Source organism: Antedon mediterranea, chromosome 7 (assembly GCF_964355755.1).
Source record: "Antedon mediterranea chromosome 7, ecAntMedi1.1, whole genome shotgun sequence".
In the NCBI taxonomy this organism is placed as follows: domain Eukaryota; kingdom Metazoa; phylum Echinodermata; class Crinoidea; order Comatulida; family Antedonidae; genus Antedon; species Antedon mediterranea.
Window position 1 is genome coordinate 25,897,676 of NC_092676.1, and position 25,588 is coordinate 25,923,263.

At 33.9% G+C, this 25,588-nt stretch overlaps 2 protein-coding genes across 2 annotated transcripts; one reads left to right on the top strand and one right to left on the bottom strand.

The window, feature by feature from the left end:
- Positions 1-807: 807 nt before the first annotated feature.
- Positions 808-14,228, top strand: LOC140055561 (SCO-spondin-like). Its single transcript, XM_072100898.1, has 26 exons — positions 808-889; positions 1,177-2,031; positions 2,359-2,532; positions 2,708-2,875; positions 3,259-3,502; positions 3,852-3,977; positions 4,314-4,478; positions 4,868-5,082; positions 5,548-5,727; positions 5,915-6,079; positions 6,363-6,490; positions 6,697-6,818; positions 7,216-7,262; positions 7,652-7,846; positions 8,112-8,282; positions 8,557-8,857; positions 9,172-9,374; positions 9,733-9,900; positions 9,985-10,115; positions 10,460-10,632; positions 11,626-11,672; positions 11,796-11,963; positions 12,483-12,790; positions 12,910-12,967; positions 13,219-13,523; positions 14,101-14,228. The coding sequence occupies exons 1-25, from the start codon at positions 808-810 to the stop codon at positions 13,512-13,514; spliced, it is 4,890 nt and encodes a 1,629-aa protein (XP_071956999.1). The 3' UTR covers positions 13,515-13,523; positions 14,101-14,228.
- Positions 14,229-15,294: 1,066 nt separating this feature from the next.
- LOC140053964 (uncharacterized) lies at positions 15,295-18,275 on the bottom strand. Its single transcript, XM_072098737.1, has 3 exons — positions 18,143-18,275; positions 15,958-16,134; positions 15,295-15,792 (listed from the first exon to the last, which is right to left on the bottom strand). Exons 1-3 carry the CDS (start codon positions 18,195-18,197, stop codon positions 15,539-15,541), a joined length of 486 nt encoding a protein of 161 aa, XP_071954838.1. The 5' UTR covers positions 18,198-18,275; the 3' UTR covers positions 15,295-15,538.
- Between the last annotated feature and the right edge of the window lie 7,313 nt (positions 18,276-25,588).

Below are 25,588 nucleotides of genomic sequence, written 5' to 3' on the forward strand. Positions count from 1 at the left end.
ACTACAGGACAGCCATCAGTTATAACAACTGCTCTACCACCAACATCAACTACAGGACAGCCATCAGCCGTGACTACAGGACGGCCATCAGCCTTGACTACAGCTCTACCACCAACATCAACAACAGGAGAGTCAACAGCTGTGACTACTGGACAGCCATCAGCTGTAACAACAGGAGAGCCATCAGTTGTTACTACAGGAGAGCCATTAGTTGTTACTACAGGACAACCATCAGCTGTAACAACAGGACGGCCATCAGCTGTGACTACAGGACAATCTACTACAGGACAGCCATCAGCTGTTACAACAGGACAGACATCGGCTACAACTACAGGACAGTCATCAGCTGTAACAACAGCTCTACCACCAACATCTACTACAGGAGAACCATCAATTGTTACAACAGGACAGTCATCAGCTATAACTACAGGACAGCCATCAGCTGTAACAACAGCTCTACCATCAACGTCAACTACTGGACAACCATCAGCTGTGACTACAAGACAACCATCAGCTGTTACAACAGCTCTACCACCAACATCAACTACAGGACAGCCATCAGCTAATACAACAGGGCCACCATTAACACGAGGCACTACAACCTTTACTCCAGCAGTTACTACAGGTTAATTTTAAATTAAATAACAACAAATCATAATCTCCAATTATTGTACATTAAAGTGATATTTTGCTATTATGTATGTTATTACAGCTGAAGTAAAGAAATAACTCACTAGCAGTAATAATTTTATTTTTTAACAGAACGAGTTACTACTTGCTACAGTGGTGAATTCATATGTAAAAGTAATGGTGAATGCATTCCTGGAGATTCTGTGTGTGATCGTGATTGTGATTGCAGAGATTGTTCTGATGAAGAAGTCTGTGGTAAGTTAAATCAATTTCATAAGCTCATTTGCGGATTGGTTGTAAATTTATCTTAGTTTTATTTATTTTTTTTTTATATATTGAGGTATAAGTTGAAAAACACATAAAGCATAAAAAACAAAATGCAGCTAAAGCCTAAAAAAATATGATTACAAATACCATAACATTTAAATTCTAAAATGACTTTTGTTTTTAAAAAGTTTTTATATTATACATCAATATTGAAAAATAAATGCTATTAGGAGACAATAGTGCAAGCTGCCTTTACATTTGTTTGATTCTGACTTAAAGGTTTTACAACTACTACAAGAAAACCCAATGCGGAAGCAACAACTATGGAATCTACTACTGCGCCGGAAAGTACAACTGTTAGAAATAGATACAGTACTACAGTAACTACAACGGTTTATATTAGGCCAAATGCAACTACTCTACCTTACACAACAAGAGAGCATGAAACATCTGCTTTTGTGCCAAGTACTATTGTAACAACCAGTAATGGTGTTGAAACCACTCTGGTACACACTACTGGTGTGGTCACTTCAGGCTTGCCAACCACTAATGCTGTATATACAACTGGACAACAAAAAACAACTGCCGGTTTTGAAACAACTACTGGTCAACAGATAACCACAGGTGAACATATCACAACCGGTGGACAGATGACCACAGGGCCACAAAATTTGAACCCAACCACATTTAGAGAAGTGACTGTTGAAGAAGCAACTACAGGTAGCCCAGTAACAACTGAACACAAGACAACCGTCAATGTTCAGACAACTGGTCAACCTATGACCACAGGTCAATCTATGACCACTGGTCGTGAAATGACCACTGGTGCACAACAAACTACTGGTATGGAACCAACAACCAGTTTGCTAACGACTGGTAATCAACCGACAACTGGTGAACAAGCAACAACTGGCGTACCAATGACAACGGGTATACAAACAACTACCGGATTTATACCAACTACGACTGGTCTTCCAGTTACCAGTGGTGTACCAACTACCACTGGAATACCACTTACAACCGGAATCGAGAAAACTACCGCAGTGGAATCTACCACTGGTTTTCTTACTACTACCGTTATCACCACCTCTGAAACAACAACTACTATTGCTGTAACTACACAAAAGCCAACAGGTTAGTTTTTTATCATAGTTATATAATTTTGCCAAGTAAAGTATTTGCTTTGTGTGTTTGTTAGCACAATAGCATATCCACAATTTTTAAGTTATCGTCCTTAATTTTTTAGTGTTAATATGTATATACTTACAGAACATACCTATATATTTTCAGGAAAGTGTATATGTTGGTCACGGCACAAAACCTTATTATATTAATATCTTTCATACAAGATATTAAACATCAGTTGTGAGCCGTTTCTCTCCTAATAATGTTTTCCCTGATATATTTTACTTCACTCAGTTTCTGAGTGCTTTTCTTATTCTTTGTTGTATTCTATTCTAGTTACTGAACTGACAACACCTTGTCAGTACGCTGAGTGGGGACTGTGGAGTGAATGTAGTGTGTCGTGTGGCACTGGAAACAAGACTAGATCTCGAAGTTTCACCAATGAAGCCGACTGCCAGATAACGGAGAACAATTACGATACTGAATACTGCAATGAAATGGCTTGTCCAAGTAAGTGATCTTTTACATGTTTACTTGTAAATAGAGACTTTTCAAACACAGCTTTAAGTTCGTTGACATAAAATGAATACATACACAAAGCAATTAATATATTTTTTTTTTCTGTAATATTTTTTTACTGTATTAAATTCTATTGTATTAAACACAATTTTTCTGGAATTTGTAGCCGATGGAAACTGGACACCATGGGGTGAATGGTCGGACTGTTCCGTCAGCTGTGGAGGTGGTTCATCATTCCGATATCGTGAATGTTCTGACCCACCACCAAAGAACAATGGAAGCTATTGTGATGGAGACCCCATTGAATTACTTGTATGTAACAGCAAACCATGTGGTAAGATCAGTGATTTTTTTTTAAATTTACATATTCAACAATCAAACTGGCTATGGTAAACCAAGCCAAACAAACGGATGCTGAGCCCTGGAGATCAAGGGGTTTATCTGTGGCTGCAACACAGACATGCTTTGAATATGTACACAGTACAGTACTGTTGGTATTTGTCACAGCCAGACATATAATCAAAGGACTGTTAAGAGTTCCTATCTTGGCAAGGCAAGCTTGGTGTCCTGTTAGATTGCCACGGGTAAACCAAGAAGTTATACACTTTGCATAGTGTAGGTTTGTATATAGCAAAAATATCCCTTAGCATGTCCAGCCAAATCATACCTCTTTAATAATTCTTAATCATTGTAATCATAATCATTGTGTTTCTTTAGACGAACATTGCGAGGATGGTAAAGTTTATGATTCCAACTGTACAAAATGTCCATACTTCTGTTCCGATCTACAAGTTGGTAGTCGATGTTGCGCCAATCAAGTATGCGAACCAGGATGTCGCTGCCCAGATGGGTTCTTGGAACAGGATGGAAAATGCATTGAGCAAGCTCAGTGTGATTGTCTGGATGAGAGTGGTAAAAGTTACCCTCCAGGCTATACATTTAGTGATGATTGTATGGAATGGTTAGTATCTACATTTTCTGACATTATCAGTATCATTAAGATTCATTATCACCCTGATCATTACCATTATCATCATTATACTTGCCCCAAGTATTTAGTAATTAGTTTATCTTTTGTAATGTTAGTCCACCACCAGTATTATACGCATGAAACCCCCTATGTGCCAAAATATTTATCTTTTAACTAATATTAGGTCGAAAAACACGATCTAGAACCTAGACTACATCATCATCTTGTTCATTCTTCAACTTTTATAATTAATTTTATATTCACAAAACTTTTATAAATGGTTTATCTTCATGGTTGCTCGTTTTTTATTAATTTTTTTTATTTTGTTTTTTTTTTCTAGCTCATGTACTGATGGTTATCTAACATGTGAAACAATTGATTGTTCTGTTGATTGTGGATGGAGTACTTGGTCTCAATGGACAAACTGCACGGCTGACTGTGGAAGTGGACAGCAGACACGATTCAGGTATAACTTGATAACTCAGGCTAGTTTACTCACTCACAAGTAGGTGGCCAAATGGTTAAGACAGTGGAACCATAATTACGAACCTAGTACATCTTTCAAGACAAGTACGGGGTTACCTGGTGTACTAGTACATCACATCCACTGATCATAACTGGGCCCTCTGGGAAACCAGTCTTTGACTGAAGAGGTTGCCCAGTATAAATAAATAATAACAAACAAACACACACTCTACAGAAGAATGTTATAATGATGTTGCCATACTACTACTACAACTACTAGTCTATGTTGTACCTAAAATTGATTCAAAATAATAATTTTTCTTTTTCTCCAATAAAGGTCTCCAAATAACCCACCTCCAGCAAACGGTGGAGAAGAATGTGAAGGTGAAGAAGCTGAAAGTCGGGATTGCGATTCCGGTGTCGAGTGCCCTACCCATTGTGTACATAATGGAATAGTCTACCAAGATGGTGAAAAGGTGTCTGAAGATCTGTGTAATGAATGGTAAGACTTTCTTTCAATCTACCTGACATATCTTGTCTATTTTTGTTTAATGTTTATCTATTATTTCAATTCTTCTCTATGTTTGAATTTTTTTTATTTCACATAGTAACGAGTAACTCGCCAATTACAGGATGGATAAACTATTCTATAATTTATCATGCTTATAAACTAAATCTCATCTGAGTTGAAAGAGTTGTGAGTAACAACCCTGGCAATAGGTTAGGATTGAACTCTGGACCTTCAGATTGGAAGGCAAACATGTTAACCACCAAGCTACAGCTCCACTACATTGCTTTATGCCTCCTGTAAAGAATAGATAGTAATACTGTAGATAGATAACAATAGATAGATAATAAAGGTAGTTAATTACATTGCATCTTCATTTTCAGTTTCTGTCAGAATACCAAACTCATCTGCAGCAATAACACTTGTGACGGAGCATGGTCTTCATGGTCACCCTGGTCATGTTGCAATGCAACCTGTGATGGCGGCAAACGCCTGCGCAGCCGATCCTGTTCCATGCCGTATCCAAGTGGCGGTGGAGCACCATGTAGTTCGGATACGGAGACTGAATTGGAGGATTGTAACACCGAGCCTTGTCCAGGTATGTTTGTCTCCTGGATGCCTAAATAGCCTAAAGCTTGGTTCCCACTAGAATGTAACACAAGCGTGTTAACCAATGACAAGCGACATAATCCATTACTTGTGATTGATCAAATCACTTACGTTGCGTAACGTCCTTGTGTTGCATCTCTAGTGGGAACCAATCATAAGGGATCATGTCGAAAAGTCACTGCAGTAACTATATTTTTTACTGCAAGATTTTATGAGTTTTTTCAATGTAGAAACTTATGAGGCAGTCACTGCAATAAACAAAGGGTATGGTGACCCACAAAAAAACTGCCAAATAATTGTAAAACAGGGTAAAATGTAAACAAATGTAGTTACTGCGTAACTGCAGTAGAATAGCTTTTAAATGGTTCGTAAATGAAACTGCAATAAATGTGTATTTTTAATTTCTGTTACCTTAGCAAGAATAACAATAATAAAGTAATCTTTTTTCCTTCAGTACATGGTAAATGGTGCGAGTGGGCAGAATGGTCAGAATGCACTGATGAGTGTGACAGTGGCACAAAGACTCGAGCAAGAGAATGTGAATGCGAGGTTCCGCAGTTCGGAGGTGAAGATTGCCCAGGAGGTGAAGATGCCAGTACAGAGACCATCAGCTGCAATAACATTGCTTGTCCAGGTAAGTTAGGTTGCAAAAATATAAATAACAACAATTTATATAATATCATCATAAATCATTGCATTGCATAAATGAAAGACAGTGCAAAGTAAATAAATGATGCAGGATTACCTAAAATGTCTAGAGGTTCTCCACATTGTTAGTTAAATCAACTGAGTTAACCAAATATTTATATTTCGTTTTGTAGTTGATTGTGAATTTTCCGAGTGGAGTGATTGGTCAGAATGTCCTAGAACTTGCGGCAGTTCCACGCAGATTCGTGAACGTTCTGAGATCGGTCCTTTCAACAGTGGCCAGGAGTGTGAAGGCGCAACGAGAGATATGCAGCAGTGTAATCTACTTGCCTGTGAGAGTAAGTAAACATAATCACTGTTATACTATTTTTGTAATATTCTACAGTCTACATTCATTTATTGGCTTTTACCATATAATATTACAGTGTTGTCACAATGAGAACACATAGTAAATAAAACACGGAACAAGAGATCAACTCTTTTGAGACACCACTACTCAGAGGATACTTTGTTGGGTTATGAAAGTGTTCCATTAATAAGGATTCTAATGAATATCTATAAATTTATGTATTAGTAACTACAGTATCATTTATACACATTATGATATTTTATCATTTTTAGCCTGTGACTATCCATTTATAACTGTCGAGTGTGCTACGCCATGTGAACGTTCATGCTCAGCCAAGCAGAACGACACTGCTAAGTGTACCGACTCTAATGTGTGCCGAGAGGGATGTCAGTGCCCAGATGTAAGTTATTAGTGACAAAACTTTAGTCTACAATTTAGTTTTAGATTTTAATTAATAAAAAATGAAGTTTACTTTATGACCAATTGTGTACATGTGCTGGCAAATGTTCAAATTAGCAATGGAACTTTATTTTCCATTACTGTTTTTAACTAATTACAAACACTGCTTTTCTTCAATTTATAATATTTTGTTGCTCTGTTTTTTAGGGTCAGTTTGAAAGCAATGGTGAATGTGTAGAGGAATGTCCTTGCATATATTATGACCCAGTTACAGGTGAAGCTACTGAGTTGAGTGCAGGTGTTGAAATTACAAATGATTGTAATTCATGGTAATTACCTTTTCTTTAACCTTTATGTAAAATAGGGATACAGTGAGAAACTGTCCTCATTTTCCTTGTGTTTTACATTTTCCATAACGCCTCCACATTCACTGCCACCCTCCTCAAATGATTGACTGGACTTGACTAAAAAATTAGATATTCAAGAAAATAACAAAATCCTCTTATATAATAATTTGGGTTTGTGAATTTTCCATACTTTTTTACTAATACTCCTTTCAATTGAATCTATCTTGTCTAGAGAAACTGTCTTCATCCATTTCTTAACATTTCACACACAAAATCATTTCTTTTGCTAGAACAAAATAGTGAATTAAAGAGGCATACAATATAGTTAATATTCCTTATTATTAAAACCCTATTATATTGCAAAATTTTCTTTTCACAGCAAATGCTCTGACGGTCAGTTGGTATGCACTGATGATACTTGTGATGGTAAGATTTGTATTACAATTGCCAACATAATATAAAGTCTAAATAGTCTGGGATGAACTTAATAAATTCAAAATATGTTGATTTGAGGAACTGTACTACTTTACTATAGGCTTAGAGTGGGTTATAGTGATGTTGTTAAAATAAGTAGCTCAGTTTATGAATAGCTGTAAGCTCTGTCTACACTATCAAACTGTAAAAAACAATGTGATGTGCCCATATATGGACATAATGATGTCATATCACTACCATAGTTTGGCAGCACATCACAATTTTGTCAAAACTAGTTAGTGTAGACAGAGCTTTATACATGCCAAAACTGCTCATAGTTTTGTTTGTAAAACTAATACTTAGCTTTCCTAGTTATTCATAAAGGCTATTTCTTCTTTCAGTCGTTGGACAATGGAGTGAATGGGGAGCGTGGTCATCGTGTACCACCTCATGTGGTGAGGAGGCTACTCGCGCCCACTACAGATCGTGCAACAACCCTCTCCCAAGTCCATCATTTGAGGAAGGTGGCAGTGGATGTGGAGGCGTTACGGAAGATGTAGAACATGAGGAATGTGATCATTTGCCTCCTTGCCCAAGTAAGTCTGGGAATATATAGAGCATGTGTTTTATGTTGTTGCTTTGAACAACAAGAAATCCCATGAAAATAATTTCTTGAACTTGCTTGCTGTGTGTGACACAAAGAATGGCCTTTCAAAAAGTTCAGTCAATCAGTTGTGTATTGGAGGTTCTGCTCCTCATGGCCTAGTCTTGCAGCATCAACATCGTGTTACTGGTGCATATAAAGAAATATTCACTTTACAATGCAACTATTATTAATCAAAGTTTCCATTTTATCATTAGTTGATTGTGGATATACTCAATGGTCCGATTGGGGAACTTGTAGTGCGCCATGTGCCGGTGGCATTCAAACACGTACACGATCTGGCGGAAATCCTTCAGCTCAATATGGAGGGTTATTCTGCAGAGAAGACCTTACACAGAGTAAAGCATGCAACATTGAAGCCTGCCCCGGTAAGTAGATACTATTGTTTTAATAATAATCTTAAGCTCTGTCTACACTATCAAACTAGTTTGACAAAAAAAAGTGTCATGTGCCCAAATATGGTAGTGATATGTCCAAATATGGTAGTGGTATGACATCATCATGTCCATATATGGGCACACCACAAATGTGGTCGCATAAAGTTTGATAGTGTAGACAGAGCTTTACTTTATGTTATTCAAATTTCGACACAAACAACACGGCTACAATATCTTATTAAACATTTAACGTTTTACTAAACAGGAGAAAGTTGTGAAGACAGTGGAAAAGTGTACAGTGAATGTGCTAATTCTTGCAATCGAGGTTGCGTAGATCTTCACAATGACGCATCATGCCTTGAGGAAGTCTGCAAACCTGGATGCCAATGTCCAGACGGTCAAGTTCTTCAGAATGCCTATTGTGTGCCGACCGAGGAGTGCCGATGTTCTTTGCCGAAGGAGTATCTTAAGCAGTATGGTGATACTGATGAGAGTTTGTTGACTGGTAGCGGAGAAAATGGTGCGTTCCTGCCAAATGATACAATCATGATGGGTTGTAATGAATGGTATGTTATGTTTCATATAAAAGTAATAATAATAATATTATGTTTTGGAGCATACTTGGTTAGAAATGTGTGCCATTGTATTTTGGTATGATGTTCTTTGTTTCACACTGATATGCAAGATTCTCAATGTATTTTTCCTGTAGCTTTTTTACAATTTACAGGGTTAAGTACACATTGAGTGTTTTCTCTTGGACAAAACATTGTATTCAAGATAATGCAATAATGTAAAATTGTGTTCGTAATAACTACTAATTAAAATTGTACTATACTCTATATTTTAAGGTCATACTCACGTTCTAACTTTCATTTATTAGTACATGCATAGAAGGTCGGTTTGAATGTGGCGACCATACTTGTCCATACTATGGTGATTGGAGCGAATGGAGCCAGTGTACCGAAGACTGCAACGGAGGTACGCAATCACGTACACGAACATGCTTCAATGAACTAGGTGATGAGTTTGATTGTGAAGGACCAAGTTCAGAAGTGGAGAAATGTAATCAAGACCCATGTCCACGTAAGTATTAATTGGAATAGAATAACATTGTCAAAACTTTCTTTGTATTAGGCGTTTTTTCCTTTCCTTATGGAACTGTTCAATAGTATTTTTATTTTATTCAATTTTCAGGCAGAAACAACAACATATAATACATGACAATGGTGCAGCACCCTGTGGATTGCCAAGAGTGCTAAGCACTATCGAATTGGCTCTCCATAATGCATTTCAAACTATAAAAGTAAAACATAAAAAAAAATACATAATATATAAAAAATTGGAAAAAAAAACAAACAAAAAACAGTGTCAAAATTGAACAATCATTAAAAACTGTAATGTTTTACTTACTTTACAAAACTTTTTTTTAAAATGTTTTTAGAGGATTGTGAATATTCTGACTGGAGTGATTGGTCTGAATGCAGTGAGGAGTGTGACGGAGGTTCTTCATCGCGTATTCGGGTCATTCAGACACCAGCAGCTAATGGTGGTGAACCATGCTCTGAAGAAACCAATCAACTCCACAACTGCAACCTCGAACCATGTGGTGGTAAGTCATTTAGCTACTTCTATAACACTTAAAGTTACGAATATTTTATTTATTACTCATTTTGTCACTGTTTCTGTGTCACAGATGATTGTCCCGCTGGTTTGGTAGATGATGACTGTGCCAATCGATGTCCAAGCACATGCTCCGATTTGCACGATGATACTACATGCTCATTGGACGAATGCCTTCCAGGCTGTCACTGTCCTGGCGATCAGGTGAGCTTCACAACTCATAGCTACAATTGACTGGGATAATAAAGGGTTATCCATTTAACCCATAAAAATCTCTTTTCTTTTATTTTAAATGTGTGTATCTATTTGTTTATTAACTCTCTTATAAACTTTTAGAATAATGTCTTGTAGTGTGATATCAAATGTAATATAATGTTTACTTTACAACTCATAGCTACAATTCTAAACTGGGATAATAAAAGGGTTATCTATATAACCCATACAAATGTATGTATGTATCTATCCATTTGTTTATTTAATCTCTTATAAACTTTTAAAATAATGTCTTTTAGTGTGATATCAAATGTAATATAATGTTTCTTTTATAGATCCTTCAAGATGGGGAGTGTGTATACCCAAGTAGCTGTCGCTGTGTTGTCGATATATCAGTTTTTGGTGAAGATCTTCCTGATATTCCTGCTGATGTCACACCAGTAGTGCTCCCAAATGGCCGCCTAGAGTTCCTGCCAGGTACAGTCTTGCAGAAGGAATGCAACACTTGGTAAGAAAAGTATTAGTTAAGCCTTCCTTTATCAGAACACTCTTGTTCTTCTTCTTTATTGTATCAAACAAAAACAATTTCAATACAAAAGGTAGCCAAGATATAGCCAAAGCTAATCAAGCTTGGTACCTTTTATCTTATCTAACTTAAGCTACGAAATTAACAAATAAATAACAGAACTTAAAAGAAAATAAAAATTTGATAACGTCAAAAACAAAACAAAAAATTTTGATTAATAAATAAATAACATAACATAACATAAAGTGCTGTATGTACTGTACTGTAATAAACAAAACCATATCAGTTCAATAGATAATATCTGATGAATTAACAATTATTATATAAAACATTGTAAATTATAGATTATTCTTTTATATACTTAAATAAAAGTAATTCTTTAAGTTGTTTAGAGAAAGCAAATCTAGATGTAATATCTGATGAATTAACAATATATAAAACATTGTAAATTATAGATTATTCTTTTATATACTTAAATAAAAGTAATTCTTTAAGTTGTTTAGAGAAAGCTAGATGTAATTTTTCGTAATTCTAAAGGTAAATCATTCCAAATAACAACACCAGAAAAAGAAATTCTAAATCGTCCACAATTAATACGACACTACAAACTTTATATAAAAAAAATGTGATGTGGGCATATATATGGATATAATGTCATTTAACTACCATATTTGGGAATATCACTACCATATTTGGGCACATCACACTCTTTTTGTCAAACTAGTTTGATGGTGTAGAAAGAACTTTATATTAACTTGCCCAAAAAATGCTTAAAGGTGCTTTCACACTATCTTTGGGTGATAATGGACAATTTGAAAAATGAAAGATGCACTCTCTTCTGTTCAATTATAGGTCATTGTAATATCTCTATGGTTCCATAATTTGGATAAGCTTTGTAGGAACATGTCACAGAGAAATTGTGTGGTTTTCTATGATTTTGCTGTTTACTAACAAGTAAAATCATTTTGTTTTCAGCACTTGTGATGGTGGATCTTTCCAATGTACAGAAGCGGATTGCCGAGGTAATTTTCATAATTTATTTGTTTCCATTTTTTCCAAGTTTTGAAGCTATTAGAATTTCATACAGTTCTATTATATTGATTTTTGTACTGTATCTCACAATCTAAAAAAAATTGTTTTTACAGTTGACTGCGGTCTTAGCGATTGGACTGAATGGGGACAATGTTCTGCAACCTGTGGCGAAGGCGTTAAAACCCGTACACGTACTGCGGACAATCCGCTCCCACAGTATGGTGGTATGGAATGCCTTGGTGATCTTATTGAAACTGAAGAATGCGATGATGCTCCATGTTGTAAGTTAAACAAAGTTATGCATAATTTTACCATATATGGTACTGCAGAGATATCTGCCCCAGATTGTTTTTCAAATGTAGTTGAAAACCTTCCTAGTACAATTCTGATTATTTTGATACCTCATGTGTATGGATGCGTGTAATAATAGCAAACATTTGTATAATGAATGAACATACACATTCTTTCTCTTATAGTATAGATATTCATTTACTCAATTTCATCTTTTATTCATCTTTTATTTGAGTCAGGGTAAGGGTTACTGACTCACTTGTTTCAGGCTACTACACAATCTCTCCACTTCTTCCTGTTTTGTGAATCATGTTCCAACTTTCCTACTTTCTTTCTTTACCATATCTTTCCATGTCACCTTTGGCCGTCATCTTTCTCTTCTACCTCCAACTTCTTAAATATCAATCTTTCTTTGCTGGTTCATCTTTTCTTAGATTTACCATCAAGCTAATTTTTAAGATATAAAGTTGATTTGATTTTTAACTATCTTTTACTCTTTTTATTATAAGTGTGTGGTGAAAATGAGGTGTGGAGCAATCAGGCCACAAACTGTACTTCAACGTGTGCAACCATGCATAACAACATAGAGGTGATGATTGAGGAACCATTCCAAGCTTGCATGTGTGCTGCAGGATACTACCGCAATCTAGATGACGTTTGTGTCTTGCCTACCCAGTGCGAGTGCATGGACAAATCTGGTAAAATATATGATGCTGGTTCGGTGACGCCGTCTGAAGATCAGTGCGAGACTTGTGTTTGCGTTAACGGACGCGAGGAGTGCACTTCCAACTGTCCGGAACCACCAGTTTGTCAAGAGGTAGGTTTTATCATTTTATTGAAGTATTTAATGAATTGAGGATAAAATACACATTTTCTTTAAAATACATACAGTTAACCTACATAAAAGTAACGCTTAAATTGAATTTTTTTTTTCAGGGTTTCACATTAGTAGAAGAGCCAGATAGTTGTTGTCCAGTGTGTCGAGAAGTATACGGTAATTTAGTTTTTAACATTTAAGACACTTAAGATTTTTATTATAAAAACTATTATTTAATTTTATATTTATTGTATATTCAATTATCTGGAACCAATCAATTTTCCATATTATTTCATATTATTTTTATTTTATTTTATTATTATTATTTCATGTATATTGGCCAGAATAAAGTATTGCATTGTATAGATTAAATTTCAAAAGCATCTAGCTCACTCAAATCATTTTTGTAATATTATTTTTTATTTTAGAGCCTGGAACATGTAAGATGATCGAACAAGTTATAGATGTAGAAAACGAGCAAGGTTGCGTCGCGTACGATGTTCCGGTTACAATGTGTGATGGACGTTGCAAAACCTCTACAACCATTCTACTTCATGAGCCCTACATTCAATATAATTGTGAGTGTTGCCGTGGAACATACGAGGGCGATGAGAACAATGCGTATGATCGTATTGAACTGACGTGTCCAGATGGATCAACGACAAGAGCAGTCATTGCACGTATTACTAAATGTGATTGCTCCCCAGAATGCGGCAATGAATAAATATATCTGGTAAGCTATACTTTGATACAGAGATACTGTAGGCCTACGTAAGCATGGTGTTTGTTATTGTTGATTGTTTAGCAATGCACTAACAACACGAGGCATATTTCTCCAGATTACAATAGTCATAGCTTAAAGTTCGGACATATATTTCCATTCATCTTTCTGCTATTAATATATACTTTACTTCTTTTTGATAAAATAATAATAATTTATTGCAATAAAAAAAAAAACCAAAATATATACAAAGTTTAATATTTGTTTAATTTATTTCTGAATGAAAAAAGAATCACATAAAGAGAATATTTATTTAATTTGACCGAAGTAATATCTTTGTTTTAAAATAATTTTAACCAAATAATATTGGCCAATATATTCTATTACTGTATGAAAAATCATTAAGAAATAGATTCCATAACAATTGTATTGTAAAAAAAACAAAACATAGAGGTTTGATTTTAATGACGTGCGCTGAGGTAAATATATTCCCTGGAACAAAACATCATTCCCGAGGGAATGTCAAATCTTATATTTAACCTCTAAGCAGGCAAAAGCTGTATAATATCAATACTATTTTGTTTTATAGGTGTTATATATACCAAGGACCTGAATGATGTCTTCCAAAAACTCTGGACAAACTCTTGGATTAGTCTACTCCTATAGTTTATAGATTAAAACAATTTGATTTCAAATTATTTGATATAAGCTCTGAAGCATTAAAGCAAGTAAAAAAGTATGTTTTGTGTTTGTCATTTTGTTGCTTGTTACTAACACACATCATTGTAAGTAATACACTGCATCAGTATTTTAACATGTAGCAGATAAATTCACACAAAATTTCTTTTTTACAACTACATATACTACTAATAAATATTCGAAAAGTTTAGTTTTTTTCCATTTGAAAGCTTGTTACTAGCACATACAGCTGCTAACATAATTGTACGTAATATATGTGTCAGTGTGTTCACATCTAGCAAGTATTATATCATTGTACGCAATTGCATCAGTCTTTTAACTTGTAGCAGATAATTTCACACTAAATTGTTTAAATATACTACTAATATACGAAAAGTATGATTTGTTTTTGTCATTTTTTTGCTTGTCACTAACATACACATACAGCTGTTAACATCATTGTACGTAATACGTTGCATCAGTGTTTTAACATGTAACAGGTATTATATCATTGTACGCCATTGCATCAGTTTTTTAACTTGTAGTAGACAATTTCACACTGAATTTTTAAAATATACCACCTGTACTAAGTTAAAATATTGTTTTAAGCATTTACAGGCCGTGCACATACATAATAATTGATAAGGTGTACTTTCTTGCCCACAAGGTTTATTGCAAATACCGTGCGCGACGCATGGTGGGAAGGAACAAATCACGTACGTACGCGTCATAACGTTTGCTCCCGAATCCTTCCCATCATGCATTGTGCAATGACGATCCTCGTGAAATCAAGTTATTTGCGATAAACCTTATTACGGCAAAAATATTACAAATGATGGTGCTATACTTTTACTATGGTTCAACATTAATTTACAATTGACCAGTACATTCTTTGTTTGTTCACAACAAAAGCAATATTTTAGACGATCATATCGTTGTTATGTCACTACTAACAGCCAAACCAAATAAGATGTATTACCCCCCCCCCCCCCCCCCCTTCATGAAAATGAATAGAGTATTTAAAACAAAAAACCTGAATAGGCCAATTTCGTAGAAAATAAAAACTAAAAAAAAATAATGTTTTCACTTATAAAGGGACAGCCAGTCAATTAAGACTATTTTTGTTTTAAGGTCAATAATTTTTTCCATTCAATTTTTGGTCAAAGTGAATAACTATTTATGTGACATTGAAATGGCATTTTCAACAAAAACATTTAAAAACATTATTTTTTTCAGAGAGACAATATATATCTTTAATGTACATGCTTAGCTAGATCGACAGAATATGCTATGTCTTTCACTCTGAAGAGAAGGCCTAGTACAGTATGTGAGATTCAGTAAATAACAACTTATTTGTCTATTTCAAAGTATTCATAATGCTTGTAGTGGTCATCACGATTGATTTTACTTGTAAGAATCTTCCTCGCCGATTGGCTATTCAATGAACACGACATCAGATCGTTGACACTTATTGATTGACACTCTTCAATCCACTGGCATAGTCTAAGACACGTAAGTAAAGACTTATCTGGCAATGTTCTTATCACATATTCAGACATAAAAATGTTGTCGAAGAACTGCATCAATCCAATTATCTTCAGCCCTGAAAAGAGAAACCAGTGGAACCAGTGTCAGTAGTTTAGGTTACGAAATCCAATAGTGTCAGTAGTTGACATACCGAAGTACAATTGGTACAATTTAGGTTACGATATCCAATAAATGTTCATTAATCTTTTGGCCGTTACTGTAGGTAAATGATAGTAAATACCTGTACATTCTAATGCTCCAATTGTGCTAATACCATATTCATTACTCGAGCCCGTGTCACCATGCCGTAACTCCGTCACTGGCAGAGTAGATATATCGTCAACATATCCATCATCGTATCTCATAGTTAGATCATTTCTGCTACATTCACAAGGTTTACTTGGATCGCTGCAGTCGCCTTAAATAATAATTCCGTGTATCATAAATAAAATAAACTATTATAATAGTGATGTGCAACATTAATTTACATACGCCTTCTTCACAGAACACACAGTGATGTAGGCTAATCTTTTAAGAACATTTTACAGTACAAAGTTTGTTTACAATTCCAATTAAAGAACTAGAATTTAATTCGTCACTTTGACGAATTATAGGTGATCATTTTTATCATTTTAATGGAATTACCATTTTTTAAACATGCACGTACGTTAACATACGATCGTAAAATGTAGATGTACGCCATCCTATGACATGATGCATACGCTAATAGTGCTGAGTTGTGTGATTTACAATATGTACAGTATACAGTGTAGCATATGTGAAATTACGGGACCCACATCATGTTCTAATTTTTTGGAATGATGGAATTATCAAAATAAACTCAAAGATGACAATTTCGAAAGATAATGAATTGAGCAAATAAATATAAGAATTAGAAGAGAATTTGGCACGTAGAAGCGCTGTGCGCGCTCTTTGAAATTTGTATAACTTTGACGAAAAAGATGAAAAAACTACTTTTTAAATTCAACTGGCCATATCACAACGTCACAACATCCGATAGGCTTAATTTTTATGTGATTTCGCATCTTCATTTCATCAGCTGTCACAATGAATTAAAATTATCAAGGTCACCTTTAATTCTGAAGAGCTGTGAGATATTCAAATATACGCTGAAGGTGAAATTACTTGACCCACATTATTCAAGTTTTTACGCGTGATGACGTCATCAAAATGAAAATGTTGACAACTTATGAGAAAGATAATTAAATGAGCAATCATATACTAAAAATTGAGTGGAAATTGGGCACAAAATAACCGAGATGCGCTCCGTTGAATGTGATAATCTATGACGAAAGAGAAAAAAAACACATTTTTAAATTCGAGTGACCATTTGGTGACGTCAAAACATTTTGTACGTCAAATGTGTACATGAATTCATATCTACAACTCAATGGCTTCCAGAATAATTTAAAAAAAATGGGGATCATCGTGCATTCTGAAGAATTATTTTCATTTTAAAAATGCCTTATTTTTCATCATTTTCAGCACTTTTATGCAATTAATGTGCGCATTTTGTCATTTTTAACATGCTCGTATAGCGTTATTTTAAGTCGTAACGGACTCAAATTTGGTAAATGTACTAAGGATGGTGAGTAGAATGCAATTTCTACAAAAAAATCGACGTCGTATTTTTACCCTTTTTAAGAATTTTTTGAAACACGCAAATGGCCTAATTCATGCTCTAAATTGATCAAAACTTAATTTTGAGCTTTTTAAATTTTTAACGCGCGATTTCATGCGTATGACCCTACGTGCGCGTGCCTTTTATTGGTTAATATTTTTACCTTTTATCTGAAGTTCACGTATAGTGAATTTTATTGATATGTGATAAAGAGTTATGGCGATATGATTGATAATGTGATTTAACTGACGTATAAATGACGTCACGGTTGAGTGATCACGCTGAAAAGCTTATTAGGATTAAGTTACAGTATTTGAAAGATATTGTGAAAATTTTGTCATCTTCAACATTCAACTTTTTGAGATAATTGTTACACAAAATCTGTACAGAGAGAAATAAAGAATAAAGATTTCATACAATAACAATAGGTGATCATTTTATTCTAAATGATCACCTAATTACGAATTTTTGTGTACCTTGTCCTCGCCGCGCGCTATCTTATTTGTGCTGGTTACGCTTCCTCGCACAGCATTGTTTGTCATCGATTGCAGATGTCTCCTGATACATGGAAAGGCCTGTCTAATGGTCATTTGGGTTTGACAAAACTGCTTTTTTAATTGTGCATTATGAATGATTTTATATATATCCAATTTTAAAAACAGCAAGGCCTGTTTGATAGCCTTGGTTAGTAGTCGCATCCTTTAAAGACTGGAAAACGTAAAATAAACTATATTTACCATCCCCACCTACCACACGACACAACAAAACAGAATGCTAAGCTTACCTCTATATGCGCATGCACATCCATAGAAACCAGTTGGACTTGCCCAGTTGTACATAGCGGTACCATTGCGCGCTACCCAATAGCCATGCGGTATATTATATGCATTATGGCAGTCATACTGTAGAAAAAAATGATTGGTTTACGAACACTGTATTGCAAGTTTAGGTGACTGCTAGTTTGTTTGCCTAATAAAGCATATCGATACCTGCTTGGGCAAAGTTATCTAGATATATAATAAACAAAACAAATGTTAAAGATACCATAATGAAAAAAATACAAAATCATCCTACTCTAATATACTGTCGACATGAGGTTGATGACTCCATTAACGCTACAATCTGCGCAATAGACATCCCGTACGTAATGTCGTGTACGAACGAACCTTTTTCTTCATATCCATTGACCGCGATAACAAGCTTACATGTCGGTGTTATAATAGTTCTACCTGTGTAATGAAAAATAATGACACTTTACTTTAGTATTACTATCCGTATCAGTCATGAGTCGCATAGTGCGCTGTGAATTTAATTTCACGTGACGCGCATGCGCAGATACTCTTGCGGAATTATTCCTGTTCCGGGTACACTACACTAGTTGTCACCCTGCGTATTCTTGTAAACAAAAAATCGTATGACGTAAATTATAAATCAGGAAGTAACATTGTTTACAAATGTAATGAGCCGGCAGCCACAGAGCGCTTAAATCCCAACCCAAAAGCAGTTCATGTTATGTACAATTAATAGTGATACCCCATGTGTGTGTTTGTGTGGATGCGTGCAGTAGCAAACGAAACGAACGTATAACGAACAACCATACGAACTATCTCTACTAATGTGGTTTGTGTTTATAAACACAAACCACAAAACCCCGGAGTTTACACACACCACAAAACCCCGGAGTTTACACACACCACAATACCCCCGGAGTTTACACACACCACAAAACCCCTGAGTTTACACACACCACAAAACGGCGGAGTTTACACACACCACAAAACGGCGGAGTTTACATACACCGCCAAACCCTGGAGTTTACACACACCACAAAACGCTGGAGTTTACACACACCACAAAACCCCGAAGTTTACACACACCACAAAACCCCGGTGTATGTAAACTGATTTAGCGATGTGTGAGAGTATGTTAAGATTACCTGTCAACTTTCCATCTATAACTTCGCATTCCACATAGAACGGTTCAACACCTTTTTTAAGTCCATCCGGATCAACAAGTAATGGATCGTTATAATTACCTCTTTCATCGAAAATAAGATGTTGGCAATTTTGTGGAACATATGAGGTGTTTGCCCTGAAAGCCAGATGAATGCATACCAACACTGTTCGAAAAAAACCCTGTATTATATACTCCTTCTCTAGACTCCTGGTCTAGCGCATTTATTTGTACAGCAAATAGGCCAGCCGCCCGAAGTACATATATATTATTTACACAAATTAATACAGAAATATTTCTTTTTGTAAATGCACAATAAAATTAATTTCGGCATATTTTCAATTAAAGTAATATTTCTTATCTTCAGAAGGAAAATTATAAAACGTAACTGGTAATTATTATTATTATAATAACTCTTGACATAACTCATAATTTTGTTATATATATATGTGACCCGATCTCGCAAAACCCTCTCTTTGTCGGCAATTCAAAATTCACGTAATCAGTCAAAATACGTCCAATTCGACTACCCTGGCAGATTACATGTTTTTGCATTTTCGAAATATTTCATTATTTAAGAATACGTCTACCTGATTTAAACTCCCGAAATTTAATTAAAATTATGAAAAAAGAAAGTTTTAAAAACATGTATTTTCCTCAAGCCTAACAATTTATTCACGATCTACGCTAAAATTTTGCGTAAATTCAGTTGAAAGTTGCAGAGTTTGACGACATTTTGATCGCCACTTCGCTGCACAATGTTGAAAGGTCACACATCAAAATAAAGCTCATCCATTTGACATTCCAAATATGGAAGTTTTAGGGCGGAGTTTAAAGAAGGAACCAATGAAAACTTTGATTTACTATGACATAATTTCAGAAAATTCGGTTCTTCGAAGTTTCTGGAACAGCGAACTGCGTGTGTTGCTATGGCGCATCATCGCAATAACAAACGTTATTGGTCAACGCGCTAGATGTTATACGCTCTACGCGCGGAAATAAAAAGTTGTTTACATTTTTGTGAGGTTATTTTTATTTTACACACAGCATGTCGTAAATTGGAATAAAAACGATTTTAATATTCAAAGTAAAGTGTTCGGCGTGTTCTACAATAGCTGTAGCATGTATTTGTTTATTCTATAGTATAATAGAAGTCAAAAACAATTCACGTCATAAATTCAATTGTATTTTCTATATTTGTTTGGGCTAGGCCTTAATTTTATTATGGTTGTAGGCCTACTACTACTAGGCCTACTTGTCAATAAAAAGTTTTCTTTATACATTTTATATATCCAATCGGCTCTTAATTATTTATTTAATTTATTGTCCAGTCCATTCATATTAAATGTTTTTTTAAATCAATGGATTAGAGTCCAAACATTACAGCGAATCTTCCACGTTATAAAAAAAATAAATGTATTAAATCGTCAATACAATGTTAGTAGCTAGCAAGCTGTGACTCTGCAAGGCGCCAAACTTGTCTAGGCTAGTTTACTACTAACTCCGGCCCAGTGTCGATGCACCGCTGCCATACACGGCTTGATGAACACCCATCAGTAACTAAGTCTTACAGGCGATGACGGCGAAAATCTGAATAGGCCTAGCTAGGCCTACTAGGCCTGCTTGGTTTTTTGCTGTTGATATCGTAAACACCTACGAAACCAGTTAAAATAAGCTTGACGTTATAATGCTGCTTTTCAATAGTGCAAAATAGTTAATTCGAGGTTAAAACGGGGTCTGAAATCAGTCAAATTGACTATGATGTGCACGCTGCTATTATATCGCACACACTTCCTGGTATGACGTCATTGTGCCTTAGACCAAAATACCGCGTTGCTACGGAGTGAGTTTTCAGCGCGTATCAAAAAGAATTTCATTGCAAACTTCAAACGCGATTTTCTCGTAAACTAATTGAATGATTTGTAAGTTTTTAAAATGTAATAACTTTTTAAATATTTACTCAATTTTTATGAAATTAACACCACTACAAAGCTTATGATTAAAATAATCCAAATATATAAAAAAATACAAAATGAATATTTCCGACAAAAGTAGGGTTTTGCCAGATCGGGTCACATATATATATTTTTTTTGCAGTGCATTTAAACATTTATTTCTCATAATACAATAATACTTACATTAACAAACATAAACTTAAAAACCTCATACCATCTACCCCTTTCATACTCGATATCAAGAATTCCTAGACGAAATTTAGTTAAAAATTGTCTATGTTTACAATTTTTGATTTCAGACAAATAATTTTCTATATGAATTATTGTTTGTTTACATTTTGTAAAATAACATAAACGCGAGTGTGTACTCAATAAATTGTTGTTGTTCAATATCCTGTGAATGTAATTTAATTTAATTTATAATGTTGTTATCAATATTTTGTTGCAACCAAACATAACCAAAACCAATTCCGGCTTTCTTAGTTGAAACAAATAGTTTAAAATTTTTTAACGGAAATCTACCAAGTTGAACCTGTTACAGTTGAGGCATGTTTTACTCCTTCCAACAGATATCAACAAAACTTATTCATTACAGTGTCCAATATATAGATATTTTGAAAACCCCAGATTTCACAACCAAATAAGGTGATAGGTAAAATGTTAGCTTAAAAAATAACATTCCAGATATTTAATAGGAAGATAAGTAGCTTCAGAGCTTTGATAATCTGCGTTTGTTGTTCTCATTTTAAATTATTTTTCTTAAGTTTAATTAACCGTTTGCATTGATTTCTGTTAGCAACGGTCAATGCTAATTTCTGTCGCATAGCTGTTTTTAGTTTCTTTTAGTTTTTGCCAAAATGTTCTTGAATTGTTGGCATTCAGAGATTGGATAATCTGCGTTTGTTGTTCTCGTATAAAATTATTTTTCTTAAGTTTAATTAACCGTGTGTATTATTTTCTATTAAGTTTATATTTACTAAGTGTAATAGCGAAATGTATTTAAGCTTCTCATTCGTATATACATTTAGCTATGTGAGACAGAGGAGTAAGAATGAGATACATTATTTTTCAACAAAAAGTAATTGGAACTTTTAACAATGTGTCATATTAAGCGCTTTCGAGAGCAATACAACGCATTCAGTATTTTGGAAATGATACCGTACGGTAAGGTTAATAGATATAGTAGAAATAATCGGGAAAGTGGCAATAAATTTCCATATTCACACCTCGGTTGGAAAAAGATATTTACAGAGAAAAGTAAGAAGTAATAAGTCAAAAGAAACGAATTTAAATATTATATGTACTTGGACTGTAGTCATAAAATGATATTGATAGTGTTATGGTGCACAGTAGGCTATATTGAAATATAGGTGAACAAGAATGTATAGAAAACTATTTTTTTAGAAAGGATTGCATAAAAACAGTTTTTTTACATCAGTAAAAGGTAATAAATTCAAGAATTGGTTAAAGAATAATTGTACTATCATTATTATTATCATTTTAAAATGGTTTTTAGAAAAAAGAATATAAAAACATACATAAAAATGTTACTCAAAAGAAAGAATTTAAGTGATGGTATTAGATAATTCCATCCATTTTATTTTGAAATGAAAATATTATATAATTTTTTTTAAACTTACCCATGACGGCAACTTGATAATTGGACATTTTGCCAGACTAAAAAAATTACAGGTCTGGTATCTATGGTGAATCATGGTATTCTGTTTATTTCTAATATTCCGGTACGCAATTATTGCAGTTCACCTGTACACTATTACAGTAATTATAAAGTCATAAAATCATACATTTATTTAATCCATCAATCAATATTATTGTTAGCGTCTAGTAACAATCCAACAAATGTATATTAAATATCATTGCTCCATATAGATATGTTTGTATAATTGCATTTGTATAATTAAACTTTAAAGAAAGTCACCATTTATGATTATATAGTACTTCAATTTATATGAAATATAGATATAATTGCCTTGATATAATTAAACTTTAAAGAAAGTTAACATTTGTGATTATATAATTCTGCAATTTATATCAAATATAAATATAATTGCCTTGATATAATTAAACTTTAAAGAAAGCCAGCATTTGTGATTATATAATTCTGCATTTTTTTTTTAAATATAAATATAATTGCCTTGATATAATTAAAGTTTAAAGAAAGCCAACATTTGTGATTATATAATGCTTCAATTTATATGAAAGATAACAAAAAAAAACAATTGGTATGTATAGTAGGCGCAACGAAAGTGAGTTAACCAATCACAAGCGACAGTTCGGATCATCCAACAAAAAGTATAGATAATTTATCTATAAAGCTTAAGCCAACTTGCCCGGGTAAATAACTAAACTTAAACAGGTTCTAAGACTCAAGGGTTTTACTCTCTTACAGTTTCAAATTCAATTTTATTTATAGTTCTACATTTAATTAATAAAAAGAAAAGAATAAATTTTGGTTGTTGATACAACTCGATAGAATGTTTTCCGTATCCGAATAATAGTTCTTTAGTTCCAATATATAATTTTATTTCTTTAGATGTTTGATGAATAACATTTACTTTAGATAGATATGTAACAAAAAAAATGAAATAAAGGTGAGTGGATCTCACAAAAAGGAGGGTAAAACATTTACTTTAGATTGTTTTAAACATTTTCCAGGTGTTCGATGTATTTAATATTACAGTATTTGTGTGGCAACGAAGTTAATATTAACAAAGTAGAAATTATCAGTTATCACTTCAGGTAAATTTATCTTTTTAATTAACAATTTAAAATAATTAAAACAATACATAGATATGGTAGTTGGATAAAACTTCAAGAAAAATAAACTTAAAAAGAAAGAAATTCAAATTATGGACTTATACGATCTCAAAGACTGGCAACGAATTAAAAAGATTAAAAAAATTAAAACGTTAATTTGTTTCGATCTGTTTTTTTAAGTTGTTGCTTTTCTTAAATGTAATTACAAATAATTTTTTTTATAATCTAGCAAAAATTTTCTGATAATGGTCCATCAAAATAAAAATTAAAACGCAGTGACCATGGTTACTGTGATTATTGTATTGAACGTCAATAGTTGAATCGGTGTCTTGTTGAGTATTCTTAATTAAAGATGACAAAATGATAACACTGCACTATAATTGTATGTTAAAGATCTCTCATCAGATGGAATAACTTAAATTACAATTTTAAATATTTCAATTTTATTCGTTCGTATACATTGTACACTTATTATAAGTATTTGATAAATAAGATAGGAAACCTGAAAAAGCTGAAAAGCTGTTAAAGATCTCTCATCAGATGGAATAACTTAAATTAAAATTGTACACTTATTATAAGTATTTGATAAATAAGCTGAGCTTCACTGGACCAGTCCGAAAACGAAAACGATAATGTAATAAACCAAGCCCGGTTGCTGCGGAGGAAAAGAGGAGATATTTCAGATGTCAAATGTCATAATTAACAAGGTTACTTGTCGGTGTTATAATAGTTGTACCTTAGAAAACTAATACATATTTACATTTTTATTTACTGTTTTACTTTTACGTCATAAGAAATCCTACAAATGCAGTACATAACCAAACGATGAGTCACATAGTGCACTGTGAATTTATTTTCACGTGATGCGCAGACACTTTGGCGGAATTAATCCTGTTCCGGGTACACTACACTAGCAACTCTGCGCATTCTTCTAAACAAAAATTATAAATCGAGAAGTAGCATTGTTTACAAATGTAATGAGCCGGTGGCAACCCAAAAGTAGTTCCTTCTCAGTATAATTCGTTTGGTTTTTCATTTTTCCAGGTTCGAGGAATTTCCTAAATGTATATGAGAAGTTGTTACATTTCCAAAGCATTTATATCAGTTTTTTTGCAGACAAAAAATATTCAATAACAATTTAAAATGAATACCAAACAAGAAAAAGCTTAAGATATAGAAATGGATAAACTTAACAAAAAAAAAACCAACATAGAAACATAAAAAGTAGGGGTGGGGGGGGGGGGATAAAAAAATGGACCTAACTTAACATTAATGTTTTTGTAGGAACATTTTTCGGAGAATGACAAATAATTATGTAAGGAAGACAAGAAGTCCTTTACATAAAGCCCAAACGTCATGCAAACATGCCCATAATTGAAACCATTCGTGTGGGAGACGCCTATATCATTCCATCGTCTCAGGTATGTAATGTCGGCGTAACATTTGACTCCGCTTGATCCATGAATAGGCATATCACCAATATTAGCCGAGCAGTTTCTTTTCAACTCCGGAACATCAGGGTAGTTAGACGTTTCTTAAACGAA